This window comes from Neltuma alba, unplaced genomic scaffold (assembly GCF_004799145.2).
Source record: "Neltuma alba isolate B1F8T4 unplaced genomic scaffold, ASM479914v2 tig00011541_pilon, whole genome shotgun sequence".
In the NCBI taxonomy this organism is placed as follows: domain Eukaryota; kingdom Viridiplantae; phylum Streptophyta; class Magnoliopsida; order Fabales; family Fabaceae; genus Neltuma; species Neltuma alba.
In genome coordinates, this window is record NW_021636203.1 from 21,809 (window position 1) to 46,589 (window position 24,781).

The window sequence follows — 24,781 nt, forward strand, 5'->3', positions numbered from 1 at the left end:
GGAACACTTGTGAATAAAATAATGGGCAGGATAGCCCCATGATAATTTGAGTGCTTCAGGGTGAGATGAATGGCAGAGAGAAATGTGATGATCATAGCCACCATGGAGGTAAGAAGTGTAGAAACACCGAAAAGCAACTTTGAAGGTAAGAAATTGAGGAATGCTTCTTCTGAAAAGGGAGATGTAAGGATGGCCAGAAACATCAGAACTGAAGCTGAAGAAGAGACGAGGGATACTATGGTTGAGAGTATAAAAACATTAAAACTCGGTTGTTTTTTGAATAATGGGAGTCCAGAATTTTGATTGTTCCCTCCCGGAAGAGTAAAAACTACAGCAAATGTGACAGTGACAATTAAGATGCCAACAAGAGAATAAGAAGATGCTGTAGCTTTTATTCATTTTTCTCCTTGGTTCATTAATTCTCCATGATGTGCTCTAAATGATTCTTCAGCTGTCATACCTGTACTGTTTTGAAGTACCCTAAAGTTTGGAGGCATTATCCTCTCAACCTCCTGCATTTATTCCAAATGGTGTTAATTCATATTAAAATGCCGAGAAAGGCATTGTATTTCACATTCTAAGCAAAATCAGACACCATCTACAAATATACTCCCCGGACATATGTTGTAGTGCAATTTATACAATAAAATAGGTCTTATATTTAGGATCAGAGGAGTATATATACAATCAATTGAATGTTTTAGAGGACAATAGAAATTAAAGAAAAAGGAAAATCAATGCATGTGTTTTTGTTTCAGTGAACCTTAAACTAATCAATAATTTCACTGATTTAATTACCAATTCAATATTAAAAAAGCACTGATGTGAAATTTCATATGACTAATAAGCTATCTCTCATGAGAATTTTAAAACTAACCTTGAACCATTGCGGCTCTCTTTGCATTTGTAACGCTGGTCCATAGATGCATCTAAGAATGATGTCAGGAGCCTTTGCAGCTGCCGCACGCAGCAAAGTATTTCCATCTTTATCTTTGCTACAAGCAAAGACATCCTTGAAGCGAAGCCCATGGATAAGGTTGAAAAACCTAGCTTGTCGATGCTCAATGGCATGGTAGAAAATGTTTCGATATGAGTTGTCCCTAGTGAGTAAGATTTCAGGATTTGCCTTTGATATTTTAACCACAAACTCAACATTCCCTTCTTTCGCTGCCAGAAGTAACACATTTGCAATAATTCCCCCTTCATCTTTGCTTGCATTCCTACAAACTAGATCAACAAGTTCATTTGCTTGTGCTTGCTGTAACTTCATCTCTTTTATTTTCTTGATTCCTACAATGAGACGTAATCTTTTTTTGTTAGCTGAGTTGATGAGAATCGATATCAGTATATATCAATATATCAATAAATTCAATAATAATCGTCAATATCAAATATAAAATTTATAACAAATTATGCTATTTATGTATCATAAATAATGCTGCATGCAATATGCGGGCCTATCCAATAATAAAAAACTTTAGAATAGTATGTCATTTTTGGAAGCATGATATGTTAGTTAGAAGATACGCCTACCTATAAAATTATAAGCAGAGAAGATGAGCCATTGAAGCAAAGGATGTCCTGCTGCAACTTAAAAAGAAAAAACGGAAAAAGGAAGAAATTAAAGGAAAGCTCGGCTTATATAAAGGAAAAGGTTCAAAAAATGTTTTTGTTTCATGTCTTTTTCTATAAAAATTGTAATTAAAGATGAAGTTGAATCCAAAGAAGAAGAAAAGACATATTTTGCTACCTGGCCCTATTAAACGGTTTTAAACATTAGGTACTAACATAGCTAATTAACGGAATAAATTTAAATGACTTGATAAAAAAAAAAGAAATATATATATATATATATATATAAAGTTCCGCGCATGAACCCTTTTTTTTAAAAAAACCGGAAAAGCTTAATAGCATTAAAAGAAAAACGTAATAGAGACACTTATGCCGAAATAGAAAAGAAACGAAGACAACAGCCAGACGACACCGCAGAGCTACAGAGACAAACCGAATAAAGACAACTAGCCTAAACTTGCAGGTTGAAAGTGAGGAGGCCAGTTTTTATTCCACCGTAATCAAAAGAAAGAACAATAGAGAGTCGTTGTCCAAAGTCCAAAGACATGCTCTTCCGGGCCCACCTTCTTTGATGCCAATGCTGCAAAGACAAAAGCAGCTTCAACAAACCCCTATGTGACAGAAGGGTGAAGAGACCTTTGAAATTTGACAACAAATAGAAAAGAAACAGTGATCATGACAGAAGTAAACAGCATCCAGAACAAACAAAAATAACCCAAAAAAAAGGTGAAACAGATTAAACAAGACAACCACAAAAAAAAAAGTACAAAAACAAATCACAGTGCTTAATCCTAAAAACAAACAGGGGAGACCTATACTCCAAATGCACACCACAGAGATCCCCCCACTCCTGGTAGCATTGAGCAAAGACCCTCATGGCGATTGGGTGGCTGTGAGCCAGCCACCAAACCTCAGAAAGCAAGTATCAGCAAGATGAGCTTCTATCGATCCCAACTTCAGACCATCCCACAGCTTCAGTGTGTTAAACTTCAGATTCTTCAGAGTCTTGATTCCAACCTTTAACGAAGCTTCACCCAGCATTATCGACTCCTCGACTACCTTGTAAGTCTTGATCCCCACCCTCTCAAAGCCTCCGAGCTGATAAACGTTAAGATCCCCGCCAACCTTCTGAATCGCTGCCGCCAGACTCAGAGCTCCTTTTTCTCGAAGCAGACAACCCTGCTCCATCTCATTGGAAAGCCAGCCGCAATCTCCTATCTCACCCTTATCAAAACACCTTCCTTCACTTACCTGACGAAATCTCAGGCATGAAACTGCAGAAACCCCAAGACGCCATCACTAGAATCTCCCGCCGTGGTCCGTGGAGAGAAATCCAACGAAGACCCCGCTTTGACAAAACCCCAGGAAAGACCCTAGGACAAGAGTTTTCACGCGCGCGCACCTACTATTGGATTATAAGCGAAGGAGAGATAGGCCGAAATGATGCCCTATACCAACTTCTTGTATGGGTAAACGACAACCGGTCAAACTTGATGCTGAATTTCACATCAATACCTTAGATTCGCGAAGTAACGAAGGAAAATTAATTCAATCCCATCTTAAATATAAGGAATATGAGAAAACGAGAGCATCCCCTGAGCATCTTAATTAAAAGTATATAATCTTTTTTCCCAATATTATTTCACCTATACTAGAAAGGCAAGGATAATAGGAATGCTAATGAATTTGGTAAGTGCATGTCTATATATATATATATATATATATTGCCTGTATATATAAACTTATGGTATAATTTCCGCCCAAAATTAGGTCGATGCAATACTCTTCATTTAGGAGATTTCAAAATGGAACCAACTTTTACAAGTATGCGGCTTAAATGGCACCAAACTCCAAGTGAGCATGTGAGGGTGTGTCCCTTCTAGAACCAAATCAATTGATATTTGGAACAGGAAGAGTAGGAAAGACAGAGGAGACAATACTAGAAAAAATAGTTTTAATGACGCTATTTTACGATGGTTAATAGTAAAATTGTCATTAAAAAGAGACAGTGACATTTTTATAATTAAGTGACAGTAAATTTCACTCTTTGCGTCAATTATTAATAAAATCGCTATGAAAAACCAGTCCCCCACTAAAAAAAGGTAGAAACGTTCCAAAACACTGTGGTAAGATCTTTTAACGGTGTTTAAATTTGTAAACGCTGTTAAAAGTACTTTTAGCGATAGTATTATAAAACCCCATAATATTTTTTCAAATTTTAAACAGAATCCTCGCGATATCAACATCACAATTTCACTTTTTTTCCCTAAACCTTTTTGCCATCGTGGTCGGTGGTCCCTTACCCCTGCCCCACTCCAGATTTCAATGACAACCCCTCATCGGTGATTCCCTCTGGTTTCCAGTGTCGCCGACCTCTCTGCCTCGTTGCCATCATTGTTTGCTGTTCTTTTTGAGTTTTCTTCTCCTATTATGTGATAAGCTCTCTCTTCTTGCTTCCTCCTCGTTCTAATGCTTTGGTGTTGTTCTTTTAGTATGTCTGTTTATTGAAAACCATGATTTATCAAATGGGTATATTTATTTTAGTATTTTAGAAGGATTGCATTTTTTTTTCTTTTGCTTGTTAGAGAGGTTTATATGCGAATTTGGAGTTCATTGGAATTGAGTTTGATTGATACTTATTTGTTATAGTTGATTACTTGCTATGCACGTCATAAGATGTTTGTTGAAACCTTTATTCTTGATTATTTTTTAATTTTGTAATTTTTTAAATAATTTTAGATATCTATTTTGAATTTTTTACAAATTTTTGACAATCTGTTGTTATGAACCTGTTGAGTATTTGGCCAAAAGTTTTTTCCAGCTAGGAACTTTGATTGATGAGTTTCGTTTAAAATTTCATGACAAACGGATGTCATTTGGGTTTTATTTTTGGATTCAGAAGTTTTACTCTTAAGCTTTTTTATTTGTTGGTTTGGGATTGTTTTGTTGATTATAATTGTTCAAATTTTCTTTTTATTTATTTCTTATATTGCTGGTTAGTTGATTTATATTGTTAATTGGTTGGTTGGTTGATTTGGACATTATTTGGGATTCCTTATATTTAAGGGAAAACTCTACCAAAAATTTTATAAAATAAAAAATGTATTCCCTTTAATTTGTAATTAAGTAGTAATCAATTTTATTTATTGACTAATATATACTTAATTAACTGATTTATTTAAAGATTCGAATTAAGTAGTTAGAATTGAGCTTAACAATTATGTTCTTTGATTATACAGAACAATGGATTGTACTTGAATAAAAGCTAGGAGAATTAGCAAAGAATATGCAAATGGAGTTGAAAGGTTTCTTAAATTTGTTGAGAGAAATACCCCTAATAAAAGGGATTACTTGAATTGCTGTCCTTGTGTCAATTGTTTAAAAAATAGTCAGCGGAGTATTCCTAAGATAAGAAAGTATCTTATTTGTGATGGGATAAATTTATGTTTATAAATTTTTTAGGTATAAAGTTTACAATAACGTGCTATAATATCTTTTTTTTTTTTTCTAATTGTTGATAGGGCTTTTCAAGGATTCAATGTACTGACCAAGAACAAAAAGCCACTACCAATATGGATTCTCCCAAAAATAAGTTGTTGTGAGCTAAGTTTTTTATTTATAAATTTTTAAAAGTTGTATATTTCCTAATGTATTCAATTCTATTTTTCATTTTGTTAGTACCGTTATCAATCTGGGAGTGTTGAATGGGGATATTACATGATTCACTATATGGATGACATTAATGAGATAGGAGTTACTAAGAAATTAGACAAGATAAATAAAAATTATATTTTTTTATATCTTTGATTTAGTTGGCTGATGACTTTGTTCTTTTTAATTTATAGGTATTTCAAGATAATGCAAAATATGAACCTGACGAAATCAACTCAATGAGGGATGGTTGGTCGAGAACATTTCTTAAGAATATGGGTTGATAAACATGCAGTATAGTTGAAGTTCATACTTTTGGTACTAATAGTTGAACAGAGATTTTTTGGTTCATTGACTATTAGGTTTAGTTGAACTATGGAATGGTTAGGTTGTTGGTCAATGAATTCAATGCTAAAACTCAAATCTAACATTATGTTTTAGCTTTCAATTGGTTTTACAGTATTTTGGTATGTTTTACTGGCTAAAATTAGCCTGTTTTGATTTGGTATTAGAGGAAGGTTGTATACAAATTGTAACAAATTTATATAATAAAATTTAAACTTTTCACGAAGGTTATTTTATTAACTGCAATGGAAATATCTTTTAATAGTGGTTAATTAAATAACTACTGTGAAAAGTGAGTCTTTTAACGTTATTTGTGAAAAAGACCTTTTCACAATGGTTATTTCCTAAAGTCCACCATAGGAAGTAAATTTTCAAAGCATTCATAACCGCCGTAAAATCCTTAGCTCTTTACATCCACAATAATCACTACACCTCTAAAATAGCTGTGAAAAACCCTTTTTAATCTCCATAAAAAAGATTTTCTACAGTAGTGGGATCAATAAATTAGCACGGGATAGTGGGTGGGCACTGTATTTTCGTTTTGCAACTTTTCATTTCTTTTTATTTCAATGTGACTTACATGAAATATGGCAAATGGTCAAATAATAGAACGCAGAGTGGGACATCAGTTACATATGCCTTTCGGCTTTCATGGCCATAGTGTCACTTTCCTATCAAAGACAGTCCCATAAGCTGAAAAGGCAGTACTACGAATGACAGGAATTAGTGACCATAGGGAATAAGAGATGGGAACACTTGTGAATAAAATAATGGGAAGGATAGCCCCATGATAGTTTGAATGCTTCAGCGTGAGACGAATGGCAGAGAGAAATGTGATGATCATAGCCACAACAGAGATAAGAAGTGTAGAAACCCCGAAAAGCAACTTTGAAGGTAAGAAATTGAGGAATGCTTCTTCTGAAAAGGGAGACGTAAGGATGGCCAGAAACATTAGAACAGAAGTTGAGGAAGAGACGAGGGATACTACGGTTGAGAGTATAAAAACATTGAAAGTCGGTTGTTTCATGAATAAGGGGAATCCATAGTTCTGATCATTTCCTCCAGGAAGAGTAAAAGCTACAGCAAATGTGATGGTGACAATTAAGAAGCCAACAAGAGAATAAGAAGATGCTGTAGCTTTTATCCATTCTTCCCCTTGCTTCATTAGTTCTCTGTGATGTTCTCTAAATGATTCTTCAGCTGTCCTGCCTTTATTGTCTTTAAGTACTCTGAAGTTTGGAGGCGTTACGCTCTCAACCTCCTGCATTTATTCCAAGTGGTGTTAATTCATATTTAAATGCCAACAATGGCGTTGTATTTCACATTCAAATCAAAATCCGACACCATATATATAACCAATTGAATATTTTAGAGGACCTTAAATATTACTTCCTCTGATTCAAAATATAAGATAAATTTATGTTTATCTAGAAATCAGTCACAATCAGTTTAACATAATAAATATGCAAGGCATGTGTTCTTTTTCTTAAATATGCCCTTATTAATGAAGAAAATGAGTAAAAGATGCAATAAGTGAATCAAAGAGAAAAGAGAATATATGGGAGTAACATTGAAAAAGACTCATTAAATGCCTAGATAAAACTAAAATATACCTTATAAAAAAACCAAGCCCTTCTAACAAAACTTGTCTTATATTTTGAATAAGAGGGAATGTATGATAAGTATATATAAAAGGAGACGAAAAAATTAAACAAAAAGAAAAAAAAATCAATGCATGTGTTTTTTGTTTTAATAAACCTTAAGCTAATTAATGATTTCATTGATTTAATTACTAATTCGATACTAAAAGCAATGGTATGAAATGTCATACAACCAATAAGCCGTCTCATATGAGAATTTCAAAACTAACCTTGAACCATTGCAACTCTCTTTGCATTTGAAACGCTGGTCCATAGATGCGATTAAGAACGTGATCAGGAGCCTTTATAGCCACCTTATGCATCATGGTATTTCTAGGATCATTATCGGGTGTCATTGTTACCATGCGATGCTTGAAGCGAAACCCATGGATGAGGTTGAAGACCTTGGCTTGCCGATAATCAAGAGCTGTATGGAAACACAAAACCATCGTTTTACTGAGGCAAATCTCTGGGATTGCTCTTGATACTTGAAACACAAACTGAACATTTCCTTCTCTAGCTGCAAGACATAAAGCCTCATCTATAACTCCCTTTTGGTGTGCTTCCCTTGCATTCCGACAAACTAAACGAACAACGCCATCTGCTTGTGCATGCAACAGCTTTAGCTCTTGTAGTTTCTTAACTCCTACGTGATATGTATCACACATGGATCTTTTCATTAGTTTAATTTAATTTATGAGAATTACGCGTAAGCTTGGACAAGTAACCAATTCTTTATACAGATATATGGAAGTTAGCATCCATACCTATAAAATTATTGATGGCGGTGATGAGCCCCGGTAATAAGCCATGCCCTGTGAATTAAGGCCAAACCTTTAATCCATGTTAATTAATATTACTTAAAAAAAGCAACGTAAGAGTTACACGTTTTAATCTGCAAATTTATATATTATTCCTATTCTCCCAGCAATATTTTTCTAACGTACCTGGCTCAGTAAGTTTCACTTTATGCCCCTGACTTTTGTCTTGTTGGATGTCAACACTAACATGATTGATACTTGTAGTTGAAGGTATATTTATATCTTAGATGGGCAAAGACACAACATTGTTAAAGAAATTCATAAATAACAATAATGATTATAAAGAAATATATATGATAATGACAGAGAAAGGAAAGCATTTGAAATTTATATAGCTAGCTTAGCACACAGATACTTACAGTCATAAATCCATTTTTTCCAGAAGATAAGTTCACTTGGGCAAACAATAGCAGTGTTCAAGGTCGCAATCTCATGAATTGGCGTCCACCCTTCATTATCGACAGGCATGAAAAGCAATTCTGTGCATTTTTGAAGCAAATCCAGTGCAATATCTGCATCAAAGTCACACCAGGAATTGGCAAGAGCATAAAAACATGGAGAGAAATGACAAGAAATAATATACGCTCCAAACTAGATTTTATATTCAGTGCGGAAGGTAGTATAATACTATATAACATACCGAAACATTGTGCACGGAAACAATAACGAAGAAGCCTGGAACCCCGACAGCCTGTGAGGTATTCCAATGGAGTGACAGAATAAAGAAAACGTCCCATTTCTTGGCAACCATCTGCAAAAGCCACTGTAACAGGAAGGTTATCATCCCTATTTGGTATGTAAACTATGCTGTAATTCTTGTTTACGAGGCATTTTGCAACTTGGGTGATTCCAGTAAACCGACAAGCCAATCCAAGTGCTGTATCGCCGAACAAATCAGGAGTTTCAAGGAACTGTGGAGGCAGTGATGTCAGCAACTCTTCCACTATCGTGATGTGCCCGAACATTGCAGCCACATGAAGTGGTGTTCTTCCTTGATTATCAATTTTTGCAGTCAACGCATTAGGCTTTCGCTTCAGAATTACTTTCGCATCACTCCAGTTGTTAACACATATTGCATGGCACAAATCATCCTTCCATGTATCTCTTTCCTCTCCTGTAATCCACACCATGTAAGCATGCAAGCATCAAGATGAGTACGTACATATAATTATTAACTTATTTTTAAAAGGAAGGGAGCCATAGTCTGAACTTACACTTTGTAGCTTTTGCCAGATATATCTTAAGTATAGTTGAGGTTGGAATAATATGCATATTGCATTAATTTGGGATATATTGGAAAATAATGTTAGTATATTGTTAACTTAAAAATGAAATTAAGTTGAATGTATACATCTGTGATTTCCATACACAAAAATACACACACATATAAATAGATTTTTGTTTATCATATATGATTTGCTTGTATAAACTAGAATTTCAGTTTACTGAGATGTATAATCTCATCCCTCATATTAACACTTTAGATTTTAATTATTTTTAAGAGTTTAGAATATGTTTCTTCAAATTTTTCTAAAAAAAAGTTTTTTTTGGCTATTTAAAATACTGCTTTCTTATGAACCATAACTCAAAAGAAAATGGTTGAGCCAAGCAACCATTACACTTTTAAATAATTTGAAAATCAGATCATAATATTTTTCAGAAGTATCCTTTTGGGAAAAAAAAACTTTTTTAAAAATAAAGAGAGATTAAATAAACGAGCCCTAAACATATAACTGACTAACAAAACTAGCGAGCAATCTTTCTATATTTAGAATATTATAAAGTAATTTGATAAAAGAATATTATGTGTCCCCCCATTCAAAAAATAAAATAAAAAAATAAATAAGAAGAAAGATTTTCTAAATATTCCACAAATATCAGTATATATACTCCAAAAAAAAAATGACTCGGTATATATTGCACTAATTAAGATGTAACTAAGAATCAAATGCACTTACCAACTTGAGCTTTGGCTGCTTCAGTGATTAATCTTCACAAACATATTTATACACACATATCAACTTGAGCCTTAACTGCGTCAGTTATTAATCTTCACACACATATCTATACACACATACAAACTCGAGCCTTGGCTGCTTTAGTGATTAATCTTCACAAATATATTTATAGACGCACACCAATTGAACTTGGTTGCTTCAGTGGTTAATCTTCACAAACATATTTATACACACATACCAACTCGAGCCTTGGCTGCTTCAGTGGTTAATCTTCACAAACATATTTATACCCACATACCAACTCGAGCATTGGCTGCTTCAGTGGTTAATCTTCACAAACATATTTATACCCACATACCAACTCGAGCATTGGCTGCTTCAGTGGTTAATCTTCACAAACATATTTATACCCACATACCAACTTGAACTTGGCTGCTTCAGTGGTTAATCTTCACAAACATCTTTATACACACACACCAATTCGAGCCTTGGCTGCTTTAGTGATTAATCTTCACAAATATATTTATACACACATACCAACTTGAGCCTTGGCTGCTTCAGTGGTTAATCTTCACAAACATATTTATACACACATACCAACTCGAGCCTTGGCTGCTTTAGTGATTAATCTTCACAAATATATTTATATACACATACCAACTCGAGCCTTGGCTGCTTCAGTGGCTAATCTTCACAAACATATTTATACACACATACCAACTTGAACTTGGCTGCTTTAGTGGTTAATCTTCACAAACATATTTATACACACATACCAACTCGAGCCTTGACTGCTTCAGTGCTTAATCTTCACAAATATATTTATACACACATACCAACTCGAGCCTTGGGAGCCTTGGCTGCTTTAGTGATTAATATTCACAAACATTTATACGCACATACCAACTCTAGGCCTGGCTACTTCAGTGATTAATCTTCTCAAACATATTTATACACACATACCAACTCGAGCCTTGGGAGCCTTGGCTGCTTCAGTGATTAATCTTCACAAACATATTCATACACACATACCAACTCGAGCCTTGGCTGCTTTAGTGATTAATCTTCACAAATATATTTATACACACATACCAACTTGAGCCTTGGCTGCTTCAGTGATTAATCTTCACAAACATATTTATACACACATACCAACTTGAACTTGGCTGCTTCAGTGATTAATCTTCACAAACATATTTACACACACACACACACCAACTCGAGGCTTTCCTACTTCAGTGATTAATCTTCACAAACATATTTATACACACATACCAACTCGAGGCTTGGCTGCTTTAGTGATTAATCTTCGCAAACATATTTATACACACGTACCAACTTGAACTTGGTTGCTTTAGTGATTAATCTTCACAAACATATTTATGCACACGTACCAACTTGAGGCTGGGCTGCTTTAGTGATTAATCTTCACAAACATATTTATGCACACATACCAACTCGAGGCTTGGCTGCGTTAGTGATTAATCTTCACAAACATGCTTATCCACACATACCAACTTGAACTTGGCTGCTTCAGGATTAATCTTCACAAACATGTTTATACACACATACCAACTTGAACTTGGCTGCTTCAGGATTAATCTTCACAAACATATTTATACACACATACCAACTTGACCTTGGCTACTTCAGTGATTAATCTTCACAAGCATATCTATACACATATACCTACTTAAGCCTTGGTTGCTTTAGTGATTAATCTTCACAAACATATTTATACACACATACCAACTTGAACTAGGCTGCTTCAGTGATTAATCTTCACAAACATATTTATACACACATACCAACTCGAGCCTTGGCTGCTTCAATGGTTAATCTTCACAAACATATTTATACACACATACCAACTCGAGCATTGGCTGCTTCAGTGGTTAATCTTCACAAACATATTTACACCCACATACCAACTTGAACTTGGCTGCTTCAGTGGTTAATCTTCACAAACATCTTTATACACACATACCAACCCGAGACTTGGCTGCTTCAGTGATTAATCTTCACAAACATATTTATACACACATACCCATTGGAACTTGGCTGCTTCAGTGATTAATATTCACAAACATTTATACACACATACCAACTCTAGGCCTGGCTACTTCAGTGATTAATCTTCTCAAACATATTATACACACATACCAACTTGAACTTGGCTGCTTCAGTACTGATTAATCTTCACAAACATATTTATGCACACATACCAACTCGAGGCTTGGCTTCTTCAGTGATTAATCTTCATAAACAAATTTATACACACATACCAACCTGAGACTTGGCTGCTTCAATGGCTAATCTTCACAAACATATTTATACACACATACTAACTTGAGCTTGGCTGCTTCAGTGATTAATCTTCACAAACATATTTATACACACATTCCAACTCGAGGCTTGGCTGCTTCAGTGATAAATCTTTACAAACATATTTATACAGACATACCAACTCGAGCCTTGGCTGCTTCAGTGAGTAATCTTCACAAACATATTTATACACACATACCAACTCGAGGCTTGGCTGTTTCAGTGATTAATCTTCACAAACATATTTGTACACACATACCAACTTAAGCCTTGGCTGTTTCAGTGATTTATCTTCACAAACATATTTATACACACATGCCAACTTGAGCCTTGGCTGCTTCAGTGACTAATCTTCACAAACATATTTATACACACATACCAACTCGAGGCATGGCTGCTTCAATGATTAATCTTCACAAACATATTTATACACCCATACCAACCCAAGCTTTGGCTGCTTCAATGATTAATGTTCACAAAAACGTCTATGTTACCTGTAAAATGCCTCAAGCTTTATCCTTTCGTCCATCTACAAGCAAGCGCTTTATTAATGACGATTTGAGTTAAAAAAATACCCAAATTACATATCCTTCTTGTTTGCTAATTACTCAAACCTCCTGTCTTATTTATACGTACAAATATATATAGAGAGAGAAAGAGAGGAAGACAGAGAGACAAAGAAAGACCTTTCGGATCTCAAAAGAGGCCACTCCTTACCTATTTTGATTAAAAGTAGAAATAATTTTGATTAGGTTAAAGTCATAAAATTAATATATTACTTATTTATCTTAAAATATAATGATATATTCACGTAATAATTAGATTTCATAAACAATTATATTTGATTATTTTCATAAGCTACTTAAAATAATTAGTAATATGCTTTTCTTAGATTTTAGTTATTTTTAAAAGTTTAGGATATGCTTGTTCAAATTATTAAAAAAATAGTGCTTTCTTGTGAACCATAGCCCAAAAGAAAATGGTACGGTTGAGCTAAGCAATCATTACTCTTCTAAATAATCTGAAGATCATTTGATTAAAAAAGTGACATCAACAAACAGGCCCATAATCAAAGATCATAGTGGTAAGATTTTTCAAAAGCTGAACTCCTCTCACATATTTACTTTGCACTTTATAAATCATTATTGAAAAGCTACTTATAAGCTATTCTAAACGGGTTCTAAACCAATGAGCCCTAAACATATAATTGACTGATAAAGCTAGCGAGCAATCTTTCTATCTATATTTGGAATATTATAAAATAATTTGATAAAAGAATATAATGCATCTCCCTGTACATTATGTTTGGTATAAGGTTTTCGGAGGGGAGGGGAGGGAAGTTGCTCCCATCCCCTTGTTTGGCTGGTACAATTTTTTAGGAAGGGAGCTTCCCTCCCCTTGTTTGGTTAAGATATTTGTTAAAGAGGGGAGGGGCTCTGCTCCTCTCCTCTTCCCTTCTAGCATCCCCTCCAAAAGTGAAAGTTTTTTGGAGAGGAGATAAAAGATAATATTTTAATTTCTCATATATATTTTTGATTTGTTAACCCCTAATCAGTCGTAAACATTTCTACATAAGAGAGTTCTTTTGAACATATAGCAAGAGGTTGTTGAGATAATTGTCTTCAAAATTAGTGAGCATTTGTGAACCTTTTTTTTCCTTCCTCTTCTTCTTATTCCAAGAGGCTGTTGGTATTTTCTTTAACCTTCAAAGTCTTTTCTCTGATTGAAATGTATCACTCACGACTTTTTATCTTGATATCCTATAAATGTGTGACAGTATCTTGTAAGTCAAAATTGGTGAATTACATTATATATATAGTTATATTTTGATAAAATAAAAAAGTAAGAAAATTCATTTAAATTTTATGAGGTTAAAATAATTAATTTTTTATTAGAACAAAATAAGGTATCATTAAAATTTTTCCCTTCCCTCCCCTCCAATTAATTCAAATAGAAAAATCATTAAAATCTCTTCCCTCCCTCCCTCCCTTTTTGTAGCTACCCTTCCCTTTCCTCCTCTCCCCTTCTCTTGATTAAAATCTCTCCTTTCCCTTTCCCTCTGTCAAGCCAAACACAGCGGTAGGAGAACAGAACAAAACAAATAAATAAATAAATAAAAAGAAAAGAAGAAGAAGAAGAAATCTTTTCTTAGTTGAAGCTTCATCACACGACTCAGCTTCAAAACTAAACCTATAGCATGATGAAATCACTGCTTTGTACAGGCCATTCGATGCAGAAAATAATGGAAGGCCCAATAATAATATAAGATTGACCTGACCTGTTGGGTGGCTTTGATCTGAAGGAGGGAACACGAGCATGGTGGCTTGTGGCTAGGGTGAACTCTCAGTCCCTACATTATTATTTCGTAACCATAAAACAAAATTTGGAATACACCATAAAAAATTCTACTCCGGTCTACAAAAATAGGTCTTGAGGAAATATTATAGATACATATATATTGCATTAAGTAAATAAAAATAAGAATCAAATGCACTTACCAACTCGAGCCTTGATCTGCTTCAGTGATCAGTCTCCACAAAGCCTATGTATACAACTGACTCCACGGCACCACCAATATATGCAAAAAAGTTGGATACACAATATAATTTTGTCATTGTGATCTGACTCTTACTCATATAAAAGTGTGAGTTAGTAATGAATCAGAGAAACAGACGGAGACAAGTTGGGAACACAGAATCACCAAATAATTAAAAAAGGTTCATGTTAATCTTAATCGTGTGTAAAAGCCTAATCTTCAGCAGAATAATCATTACCACCAGTTTCCTCAGGATCTAACGCCGCAATCGGAAAGCAGGACGGCGAACTCGGAGCCCCAGAAGAAGGACTGTGAACAAGAGAGGCGGAGACGAGAGGTGCAAACGCCGATGGCTAATGAAGTGTGAAGAACGACGCGAAGAGATCAAGACGGTAACACAGACGAAGGCGAGAGGCAGATTATATTGTCTTAAATATAGACTTCTGAAAGTTCTTTCTTTCTTTGTGAGCTTCTTGGAAGGTGCCTCGTTCACACCCGCGGCATGACCATTTGTGCCTCTCCTGGAACGCGTATCTTTCGCTGCTGTCCAAATTCTAAAAGGCATGACCATTTGTGTACTTCCGGGAAGGTGCCTCGTTCACACCCGCGGCATGACCATCTGTGCCTCTCCTGGAACGCGTATCTTTCGCTGCTGTCCAAATTCTAAAAGGCATGACCATTTGTGTACTTCCGGGAAGGTGCCTCGTTCACACCCGCGGCATCGCCATTTGTGCCCCTCTTGGATCGCGTATCTTTCGCTGCTGTCCAAATTCTAAAAAGCATGACCATTTCAAGGAATGGTGGGCCATGAGAAAATGGAAGGATGCTTTGATTATTACTCTTCTAGGTTGCTTTAACAGCCTAGACATGATGAAGGACAGAGTGTTTTGGCTCTTAAAATCCAGAGACTTGAAATTATTGAATTGCCCAATGAGTATTTTGTCTTTCGAGCAAAGGACAAGGAGTTATGCAGGAGATTATTGCTTGGTAGGCCATGGCTTATACAGGGGCACTACTTAATTGTGCCACTGGAGTCCAAATTTCAACCCGTACTATAACGAGGTTCGAAAGGTAGCCATTTGGGTTAGAATCCCAACACTTCCTATCCATATTTACTCTGAGGATTGTATGCTAGAGTTGGAAAACATTATTGGGAAAGCTTTGAAGGTGGATTTAAATACCTTGGCTCGTGGCAATAGGAATGACACTACAGTGGAGAGAGGTAAATTTGCTAGATTAAGTGTTGACGTGGATTTTGTCAAATCTGGTGGTCCAGATTTATGTCGAGGAAAAAGCTTTATCATGTTGAATATGAGGGCTTGAAATCATCTACTTCAAATATGGTAGATACGGCCACAATCAAGAGCAGTGCCCATTGAATGAATCTGAGGAGTCAACAGCCCAAGGTCCGGAGGATTCACCGGTAAACAACGTTGAGAACACCGAAAAGCAGTCCCTACTTGGTAGTCCGGAAGGCGACAAAAATGAGGAGTATGGCGTGTTGAAACCACTGGCTTAGGCCATAAATATGAAAGTTGAACTTGATGCTGTTACGGACTTAGGTTACAGGGAGTGTTGGATTTTTGGACTTAGATATGCTCTTGATGGGTCAGATTATTTGACTGGATATTAAGAGAATATTCTAATTAAATATCCAAAAAAAATTATTATATTTTAACTCGGTCAAATATCTTAATCAAAGCAAATCGGTTACAATATAAGTTAAATAAATTTATATTGTACAGATTAAATATATATTAAATATATATTTAAAATTAATTACGGTTGATTCTGAATTTAAATTCAAATTCATAATCTTATTAACTAAAAGATATTTGAATATTTGAATTTAAATTTGAACTAATAGATTTGGTGGATATTTTCCAGTAGTTAAACTGATGGATTTAGTAAATATTTTACAGTGTCATTTTATTTGGAACCATATGTCTGGCCCACATATGCGTGTTGTTCGGTGCGCGCATGCGTGTTGTTTGGTGACGGGTCACGTCTCTTACATACTTTAGGGGACATTTATAATCAAGTTCCAATTTTTTTAAAAAAAAGGCCCAATGTGGTATTATTACTTTTTGGATGCGAGCGATAAATGATGAGTCTCATATTTTCTCTAGTCGTGATACTTATAAGATTTAAATATCTTTTAAATATTAGTTTTTAAGTTGATACCTCTAACTTATGAGCTAGTTTTTCAGTTCAATCTAAAGTCCTAATTCATTTAGTATTCTGAAATTTATCGTCATATTAGAAAAGCTGCCAATTTTCATCACAATGTGTACAGTGAGTCCGTGAAAAGCTTTTATTGTTGGAATCATATCTGATAAATCACATCATTTTAGTGGTCTTTGTCTTCATGCAGGCTCATGGATTGCCAGTAGCAAGTAATTATCCTCGTGGTCCTTTCCTTTTTCTACTAACTTATTCATAGTTTTCGCTTTACACAGTTGCCCTTTTTTTTTTTTAACTGCTTAAAATCGATTAAACATTTCTGTTTGGAGGAACGGGTTTGAGTTTTTTTTTTTTTTTTTTTGTGGGGGCCGCCAACGATGTTGAGGGGTTAGCATGACTACAGAAATTTCAAACGGAAAGTTAGACATTATGTAATCTTTGGGAAAAGAGAAAAGCAAGAGGAAGAGAGAATTGAGGAAAAAAATAGGAGGTAATAAGAAGGAAATAAAAGTAAAAGAGAAAAATCAATGGAGGGTAAGCGTTATGAAAAAAGCTAAGTTCTTATGACATGACACATTAAAATTTAAATTTCTGCTAAAAATGTATTTATATTAATATTTTGAAGAGGAGTGCCTATTTCAACACAACACCATCATAATATTCATTTGTATATTTAGTTGTTGCGGTGTAACATCCTAAATATTATTCCAATAAAAAAATTATTATTATTTCAAAAAAATTAAATTAAAAAATATAAAATAATAATATTTTATTATTATAAAATAATCATATTTTATTATTTAAAAAAAAAAATGAAGACCCAGCTTTTTCACCGATAATTAAAGAGGAGGGAGAAAAATGGGGGAAGGTTAATAAATGAAGAAGGAAATTGGGCATGAGATGGTTGGAGTTAGAAGGATAAATGGAAGAGGGAGGTAGGGAGTGAGAGGCGCAGAAAGAGAGATCTAGAGAAGGGCAGAGAAGTGTTAGTATTTTGAAGGACAATGCAAGTTTTGAGAATTATTTAGGTACATAAAAACACTTCTTTGTTGAGACTCCTTGACAAGGTTCCATGTTTGTAAAGAGCATTAAGTTCAACTTAGTTAACACAACCGCTGCGATATTTTTCTACAGATGTTGATCCAAAAATGACACCAAAAAAGAAAAAAGCTTTTGTAGTCATTCACCTGATTCCTCGTGTGGCCCTGGTGAGCAATGTTCTATGTCACCTGATGATTCTCCAAATGCCAATGGTGAGTCAAGATTTGATCTTACGGCTGCACCGCCATGGGAAGGGGAAGAGCCGCCCGATGAAGCATAGTGCGGCACCGCGAGAGGATCAAAGTCGATCGGTGAGTTCTGTTCCAAGTCACCTCTCAATGTTGACATTTTGAGGACCTATATAATATGACGAGTTACGAGAGAGATCTGTATGATCAATACGAGTTAAAGTTCTTATTAATTAGTCGCACGGAAAGATGGAAGTATATATAATGAATTAAAATAAAAACAAGAATGAAATGCAGTTCCCCCTCGACCTTGAGCCTAGGAACCAACAAGTCATGACTGCAAATCGAACAGAGGAGCAACAAGAAATAACAAAAATTAAATTTTCTGCCACATCTCCGTTCTTTTCTGTAGTGTCCCATCACATCGAAATTTAGAAACGAATTATATTTTTGTTTGAATAATTGTTATAAAGTCCTAAGAAATGAACATAAGTACTAAAAAAATCCCAGTGATAACAAAGTAGCCTACAATAATAAGTTCTAGAATAAAAATGACACTTGTTCAATTGCCATTGGGACTTATCCTTTGTGACTTATTGTAAATCTCCATAAAAGATAGCACACATATGTACATACATACAGATATCTAAATTATCTTTAAATTAGGTTATCCTTTCAAATTAGGGCTAGGGTTAGATCATAGATTTTTATTTTTATTACCTAATTTGGGTTCAACGTAGTATAGTGTAATGATCATACATCTAATTTTGTTTGAGAAAACAATTTAATTTTAACTTTTAAATTACAAAAAAAATCCTCTTGACAAGTGGTGGCTGGAGATTGACAATGACAGGTTGTGGTAATAGCCGGCAGTGACTTCAGTTTGCCCCCTTGCCTCAATCTCTGCCCTAAACCGTTTTTGGTTTTCTTGAGTGAATGCCCCAAACGATTTTTGTTTCTCTGCAATCAACAATTAATTAACGAGTAATCTTGCTTACCTGTCCCTTCTGCCGGCATGCCCGGGACCAAATAATAGTACTCCATCTTGTCATTATTACATGGCACTTTCAACACAAATTATGAAATGATCCTCAACTCGTTTAAAAAAATAAATAAAAAAGTCTAAGGTGACCATACTTACCGGCTTCATTTGTATTCAAAAGAATCTCTCAATCTCAGAACCAAGAGAGGCATAACAAAGCAAGCTGAGTGTTCCTTTGAATTCCCGAGTGATGAGGAGTCTATATTATACACATTTTGAGAGACACTGAGATTGCAAACAGTGTGGTTATCTATCATTGACCCTATCTATTATTCTGCGTTGATTTGCAGGAATGGCTGAATTGGAATATGAAACACCAACCAGGCACCAGAACATTCTGCAGGTGGCCATGGACGAAAATTTTAGGCCTTCTCTACCGGTTACTTTGGGTAAAAAAACAGATGTGAAAGAGCTATCGAAGGAATCAGTGCACAACCAAAAGAAATCATTCACTATCTGATTCATCAATTCAAGGAATCATCAGATCGAGACAGATACAATCATGAACTCTTCAAAGTCTCAGACAGATCACAGAGCAAATAGAATAAAGTTCGGGTAGATGTTGATCTGAGCACCCTACAATTGACGCAATCATTTAGTATGTTGGATATGAAGAAGATTACAAAATTTAATGTTGAAAACCAAATATATACTTAAAGGGGCGGAATGCAAATTTTACTACTCATTTGGTCTGATGGGAGAGCTTTTAAAGAAAATGGAATAAAAAAGGGCGTAGGAATGATGGGAAGAATGTGAATGATTTTCCATTGAATTCATCAATTCCTTTCTTTTCAGGGGAAAAAACTTACTATATTTTAATGCACATGGATTTTCTTACCTAGTGCCGCTGTTTCAAAATTTTGTTAAATACTTTATATTACTACATTCAGTCCTTAATATAAAAATTTGTTTGACTTTTATTTTGGTCCTAAATATAAAACCCCAATCTATTTTGTCTCTCATATTTATCTATTTTTATAATATAGTACTTGTAGTAATAATAGTTCTAGCCAATAGATTTTATTAGTGAGCGTATTTTAGGGGAAAAAATACTTATTTATTACAAATAACTAACGTAATTAATTTTTTTAATCTACTCAAATTAGTCAACTAGCTCTTATACTTTGGTCATCAACTAGCTCTCATATTAAAGACCAGAGTATAAGAGCTAGTTGACTAATTTGAGTAGATTAAAAAAATTAGTTAAATTAGTTATTTATAATAAATAAATATTATCTTTTATAAAATATCCTTACTTATTATATGTATTAGCTAGAATTACCATTTGATGGAACGTTTAACCTATGCAACTACTATAAGGACTAATTTGGAAAGAAAAAAAGAGGACAAATATGAGAGACAAAGTGAATTAGGATCTTATATTTAGAATTAAAATTGAATATTAAATAAGCTCTTATCTTAAAGGATATGAGATAATGTATAAATTTATTTTCAAAATACAAAAAAGCCACTCGACAAATGACAATATATAATGAAGGACGGTGATTGACAACGGCAAGCGGTGGCTGATGGCAAAGGGTAGTTGCCGGCCGGCGTTGGCAAGGGACAAAGCGGGCCCACACTGGCAAAATAATTGCCAATAATTATGCTCGGCGATTAAAGTGATGCCTTACTAAAATATGTCGCCACTACTAAAAGCACTGTTTGGCGCCCACATACTTTTGCACATGGAGTGATGATAACTTGGCAAGTTGCAAAAAGGGATATGCTTCCTCCGGTTAAAAATATAGGATGCCTATTAGAAGAAATCATTTGTTCACTATGTATAAGTCATCTAAAGAGTTCTTAATTATCATTTCTTAATTTTAACCTCTTTATTAGTGGTGTACCTTGAATCTCAAAAAAGATGAGACAGGTTGAAACGTTTGGATACTTTTTAAAACCATGGTTTTAGAGAAAGCCTATCCAAACACTTTCAAAAATTCAATAATTGATTTTGTATACCAAAAGCATGGTTTGAAGGATAAAACCATGGTTTTCTAAGAAGCCAATTTTTCTACTTGAGGTGGAAAATCATGGCTTTACCAAAATATATATACATATTAATTAGGGAGAATCTCACATAAAAAAGTTTGAAATTACTAAATCTCAAATGAAATTTTTTTTATAAAAATGTGTTATTATTTGTAATTATTGTCAAAATTTGTTAAAGTGTCGTTACCAAACTTGACTTGGGTGTTTGGATGAGGCAAAACCATGGTTTGCAGAATAGCTTTTGGAGAATAGATTCTGGAGAGAATAGATTTTGAAAGAATAGATTTTTTAAAAAAGTGATTCTGAGAAAGTGAGAGTGTTTGGATAATTAATGTCAGAAGTGCTTTTTGATATGTGAAAATTACTAAAAAGGACATAAGTTTAAATGATAATTACATATAAGATATATTTCATAATATGTTTATTTTAAGTAATAAATTTATTAATAATATATATTTTGGCAACATAATAAATAAGGTATAAATAAAATAAATAATAAAAAATTTCCGTGTATATATAGTAATAAAATAAATAAATATGTTTTTAGCAAAATGATTTATTTTGCCAAAGAAAATATTATTATTTCTTAAAGATTTGAAAGATGAAATCTAATAATTTTGTTTCACAAAATTAAATAACCACACAAAAAAATTTCATATTAATTCTGTTAATAATAGAGGTTGCAACGAAATATATTTGTTCAAGTAAGTTTTTTTAACAACACATTACATTATGTGAAAAGAAAAAAGAAAATAAAAAGGACATAACTATTCTTGTATGTAGTGAACAATTTGATCTCTTATGGAGTCACGAAGCCGAGCCATGTGAGATGAAGAATCTACTGATGAAGGTATATGTGAAGATCCAACTCCATCATCATCATTCTCTTCTGCATAAGAACCTTCTTGTTCAAACTGAATGAAACCAGGATCAGAAATAGATGTTGATCTAATGAAGTTATGTATGGCCATCGTTGCACAAACAATTTGAACCTGTGTTGCAAAGTCATAGCTCGGCATGTTTCCTAAAATTGCAAACTTACTCTTCCAAACTCCAAAAGTTCTTTCGATAGTACTCCGTAGACTTGAGTGCAAATAATTGAACGTCTCATTGTCATTTTCAAGTGCAGATGACCTTCGGAAATCAAGGAGATGGTAGCGTTCACGTCTGTAGGGACCAAGGTATCCCATGGGCGTCGGATAGCCATCATCCACCAAATAATATTTTCCTACATGAAATATATGACTGGTGTCAATAAAAAGTTTTTCGTAATAGTTAAGCATAAATAAATTGTGGGAATTTAAAATATACCTTGAGGCGGATGGGGAAAGTTCATGGAAGGAGTTGTAAGGGCGTGGTCAAATATACGAGCATCATGCGCACTACCTTCCCATCCGGCCAATACAAAAGTGAAGCACATGTCCCAATCGCAAACAGCCATTACATTTTGCGTCACTCTGCCTTTTCGGTTAATAAATTTTGTTTGCTCAGTTGCATCAACAATGCACGAAATATGTGTTCCATCAATTGCTCCAATAGCATGTTTGAAAAAGGGCCAGTATCGACCACCAGGCCGTATTTTAGTATGCAAATGCTGAAACGTTGGATCTTTTGGTTTGATGTTGGTCATAGCAAGTCTACAGCATGCCAGTAAGACATTATGAAAATGTCTACTAATTGTCTCCCCTGAATGCTGAAATCTTTCTTGCTACATCCTACTACTAAGCGCATAGCCAACAGTATTTAAAAACATTGCAACCATTTCATGTATCCCAACATTTCTAGTTTCCCTTAGACCGTGTTGTTGCAATTATGTGCAAAGACTAAAGAACACTTCTCTTTCCATCCTAAACATGTTATAACAACGAGTGGAATGGCCTTGTAAAACATCCCTTACCCATGCCTTGCCTGTATAAATACTTGTATGCTGGGGCTCTTTACACAAATGAAGAGAAGCGTATCCACCAACCGCTACTGCAACTTGATTAACCCGTTTGTTCCGTTGTTTACGATACTTTTCCGCAATTTTAATTTCATCAGCCATTTTTTGTCTTGTCTTGTGCACATAGACATGAAATTCAGCAACCCTGATATGAAATTACTTAACATTTAACAAGAAAATAAGTTGTTTAATTCCTACAGAAATTCAATAGTCACATAATACAATAGTCTGGTTACATCATTCCTAAAAATAGATACAAATTATCATAGTCATCTTGTAAGCAACACAAATGAAGTCTCAATCCTTAGTTGCATGCTTCAAGAAGATCAGTAGTTTTTCCCTCTTGTTCTTCAGAGCCACATACATCTCCCTTGCAGCTGGCTTGTCCATAAGGAGTGTTGTGCACCGGCCAAATAGATCAGGATCATCAACAATTTCATCAACTTCATTAAGGTGCTCCATGACTCCCGCAATTGACGTCTCATAAGCACGTGCTTCTTCTTCTAACTTCCTAGCACGTGCTTCTGAAATCTCTTCATGTTCACGCTGAGAATCATTTTCATTTGCCTGAGCTATCCTGCTTAGTGCATCTGCTATTTTCATAGTGGTAGTAGGTTTCTTCTTCATGGATTCACCCTTTTTTCTAACCCCTAATGAGCTACTAGGTCGACTGCCACCTATGCTTCTACCCCCACGAATAGTTTCCTGTCTCATTCCAGTGTTGCCTCCACTTCCTCCACTATTGTCATTGAATGTGACTGAATTAAACTCCCCGCTTATGCCAGTTGGTGCCCCCAAAATTTCATCACTATCTCCAGATCCTTCTTCCATATCATCTTCAGGAACTCCTTCGCTTGGAAGTGTCATGGAAGAAGGTGCCCATGACTGTGGTCCAGTCGCAGCTACAACCCAAAGAGTTGAGTCAATTCAGCCCGAAATTGAAGCCCTCTTTCTCTAAATTTCTCATAGCCTGGAACTTCCTGCGCATTCAACACCAAAAATATTATACATTATACAAAAAACGTTAACATGGGAGAAAATACAAGTTCAAATAAAGTTAAATGATTACCACTATTTTCTTCTCCTACCAATCATCAGGGGCACTAACAGTATTCCTTTCAGCATCCCACCCTAAACCTGTCTCACGGAGCAGCCTATCCCATGCCACTCCTTTCGCAAGGTATCAAATTTGTTCTTTAATTGGATTTTCATATAAACCCTCCCAGTCTTTGCAGTAAAGTTCTCCTCAATACTTGTCCAAGCAGGCTTTGTCATGCTAGTTCCTCTTCTTCCCCCTCTTTCAACTTCTTCAATACACAGGTCAATAAAGATCTTTGTGGCTCTTATATCCCACGAAGCCTTGCTATTTTTTTTATTCATTATGCTATAAACCAATTACAACAGTTCAGTCATGACAAGTTCAACCCAAAAAGCATACCATTCAGTCCAGGAGATATGATATAACAAGTATAGTATTTAACAAGTATAGCCACATGTTCTTTTTTCTAGCAAAATGAGGCCTCATTAATAATTGATATTGC

General features: G+C 34.8%; 2 protein-coding genes across 2 annotated transcripts; both read right to left on the minus strand.

The window, feature by feature from the left end:
• Positions 1-6,217: 6,217 nt before the first annotated feature.
• LOC114714740 (uncharacterized) lies at positions 6,218-18,421 on the minus strand. Its single transcript, XM_028899507.1, has 6 exons — positions 18,220-18,421; positions 8,670-9,143; positions 8,389-8,541; positions 8,156-8,251; positions 7,439-7,854; positions 6,218-6,829 (listed from the first exon to the last, which is right to left on the minus strand). Exons 1-6 carry the CDS (start codon positions 18,419-18,421, stop codon positions 6,218-6,220), a joined length of 1,953 nt encoding a protein of 650 aa, XP_028755340.1.
• Positions 18,422-23,537: 5,116 nt separating this feature from the next.
• Positions 23,538-24,107, minus strand: LOC114714741 (uncharacterized). The gene has a single exon (XM_028899508.1). The coding sequence runs from the start codon at positions 24,105-24,107 to the stop codon at positions 23,538-23,540; it is 570 nt and encodes a 189-aa protein (XP_028755341.1).
• Between the last annotated feature and the right edge of the window lie 674 nt (positions 24,108-24,781).

Bases quoted from the DNA above. Each gene is read 5' to 3' on its own strand.
- LOC114714740 (XM_028899507.1), bottom strand. From the start codon at position 18,421: ATGTCAACATTGAGAGGTGACTTGGAACAGAACTCACCGATCGACTTT. The intron at 9,144-18,219 runs GTGAATGACTAC...TGTGGATTACAG, and splicing joins AGGGCCACACGAGGAATCAG to GAGAGGAAAGAGATACATGG. The intron at 8,542-8,669 runs GTATGTTATATA...ACTTTGATGCAG, and splicing joins TTTCCGTGCACAATGTTTCG to ATATTGCACTGGATTTGCTT.
- LOC114714741 (XM_028899508.1), bottom strand. From the start codon at position 24,107: ATGACACTTCCAAGCGAAGGAGTTCCTGAAGATGATATGGAAGAAGGA.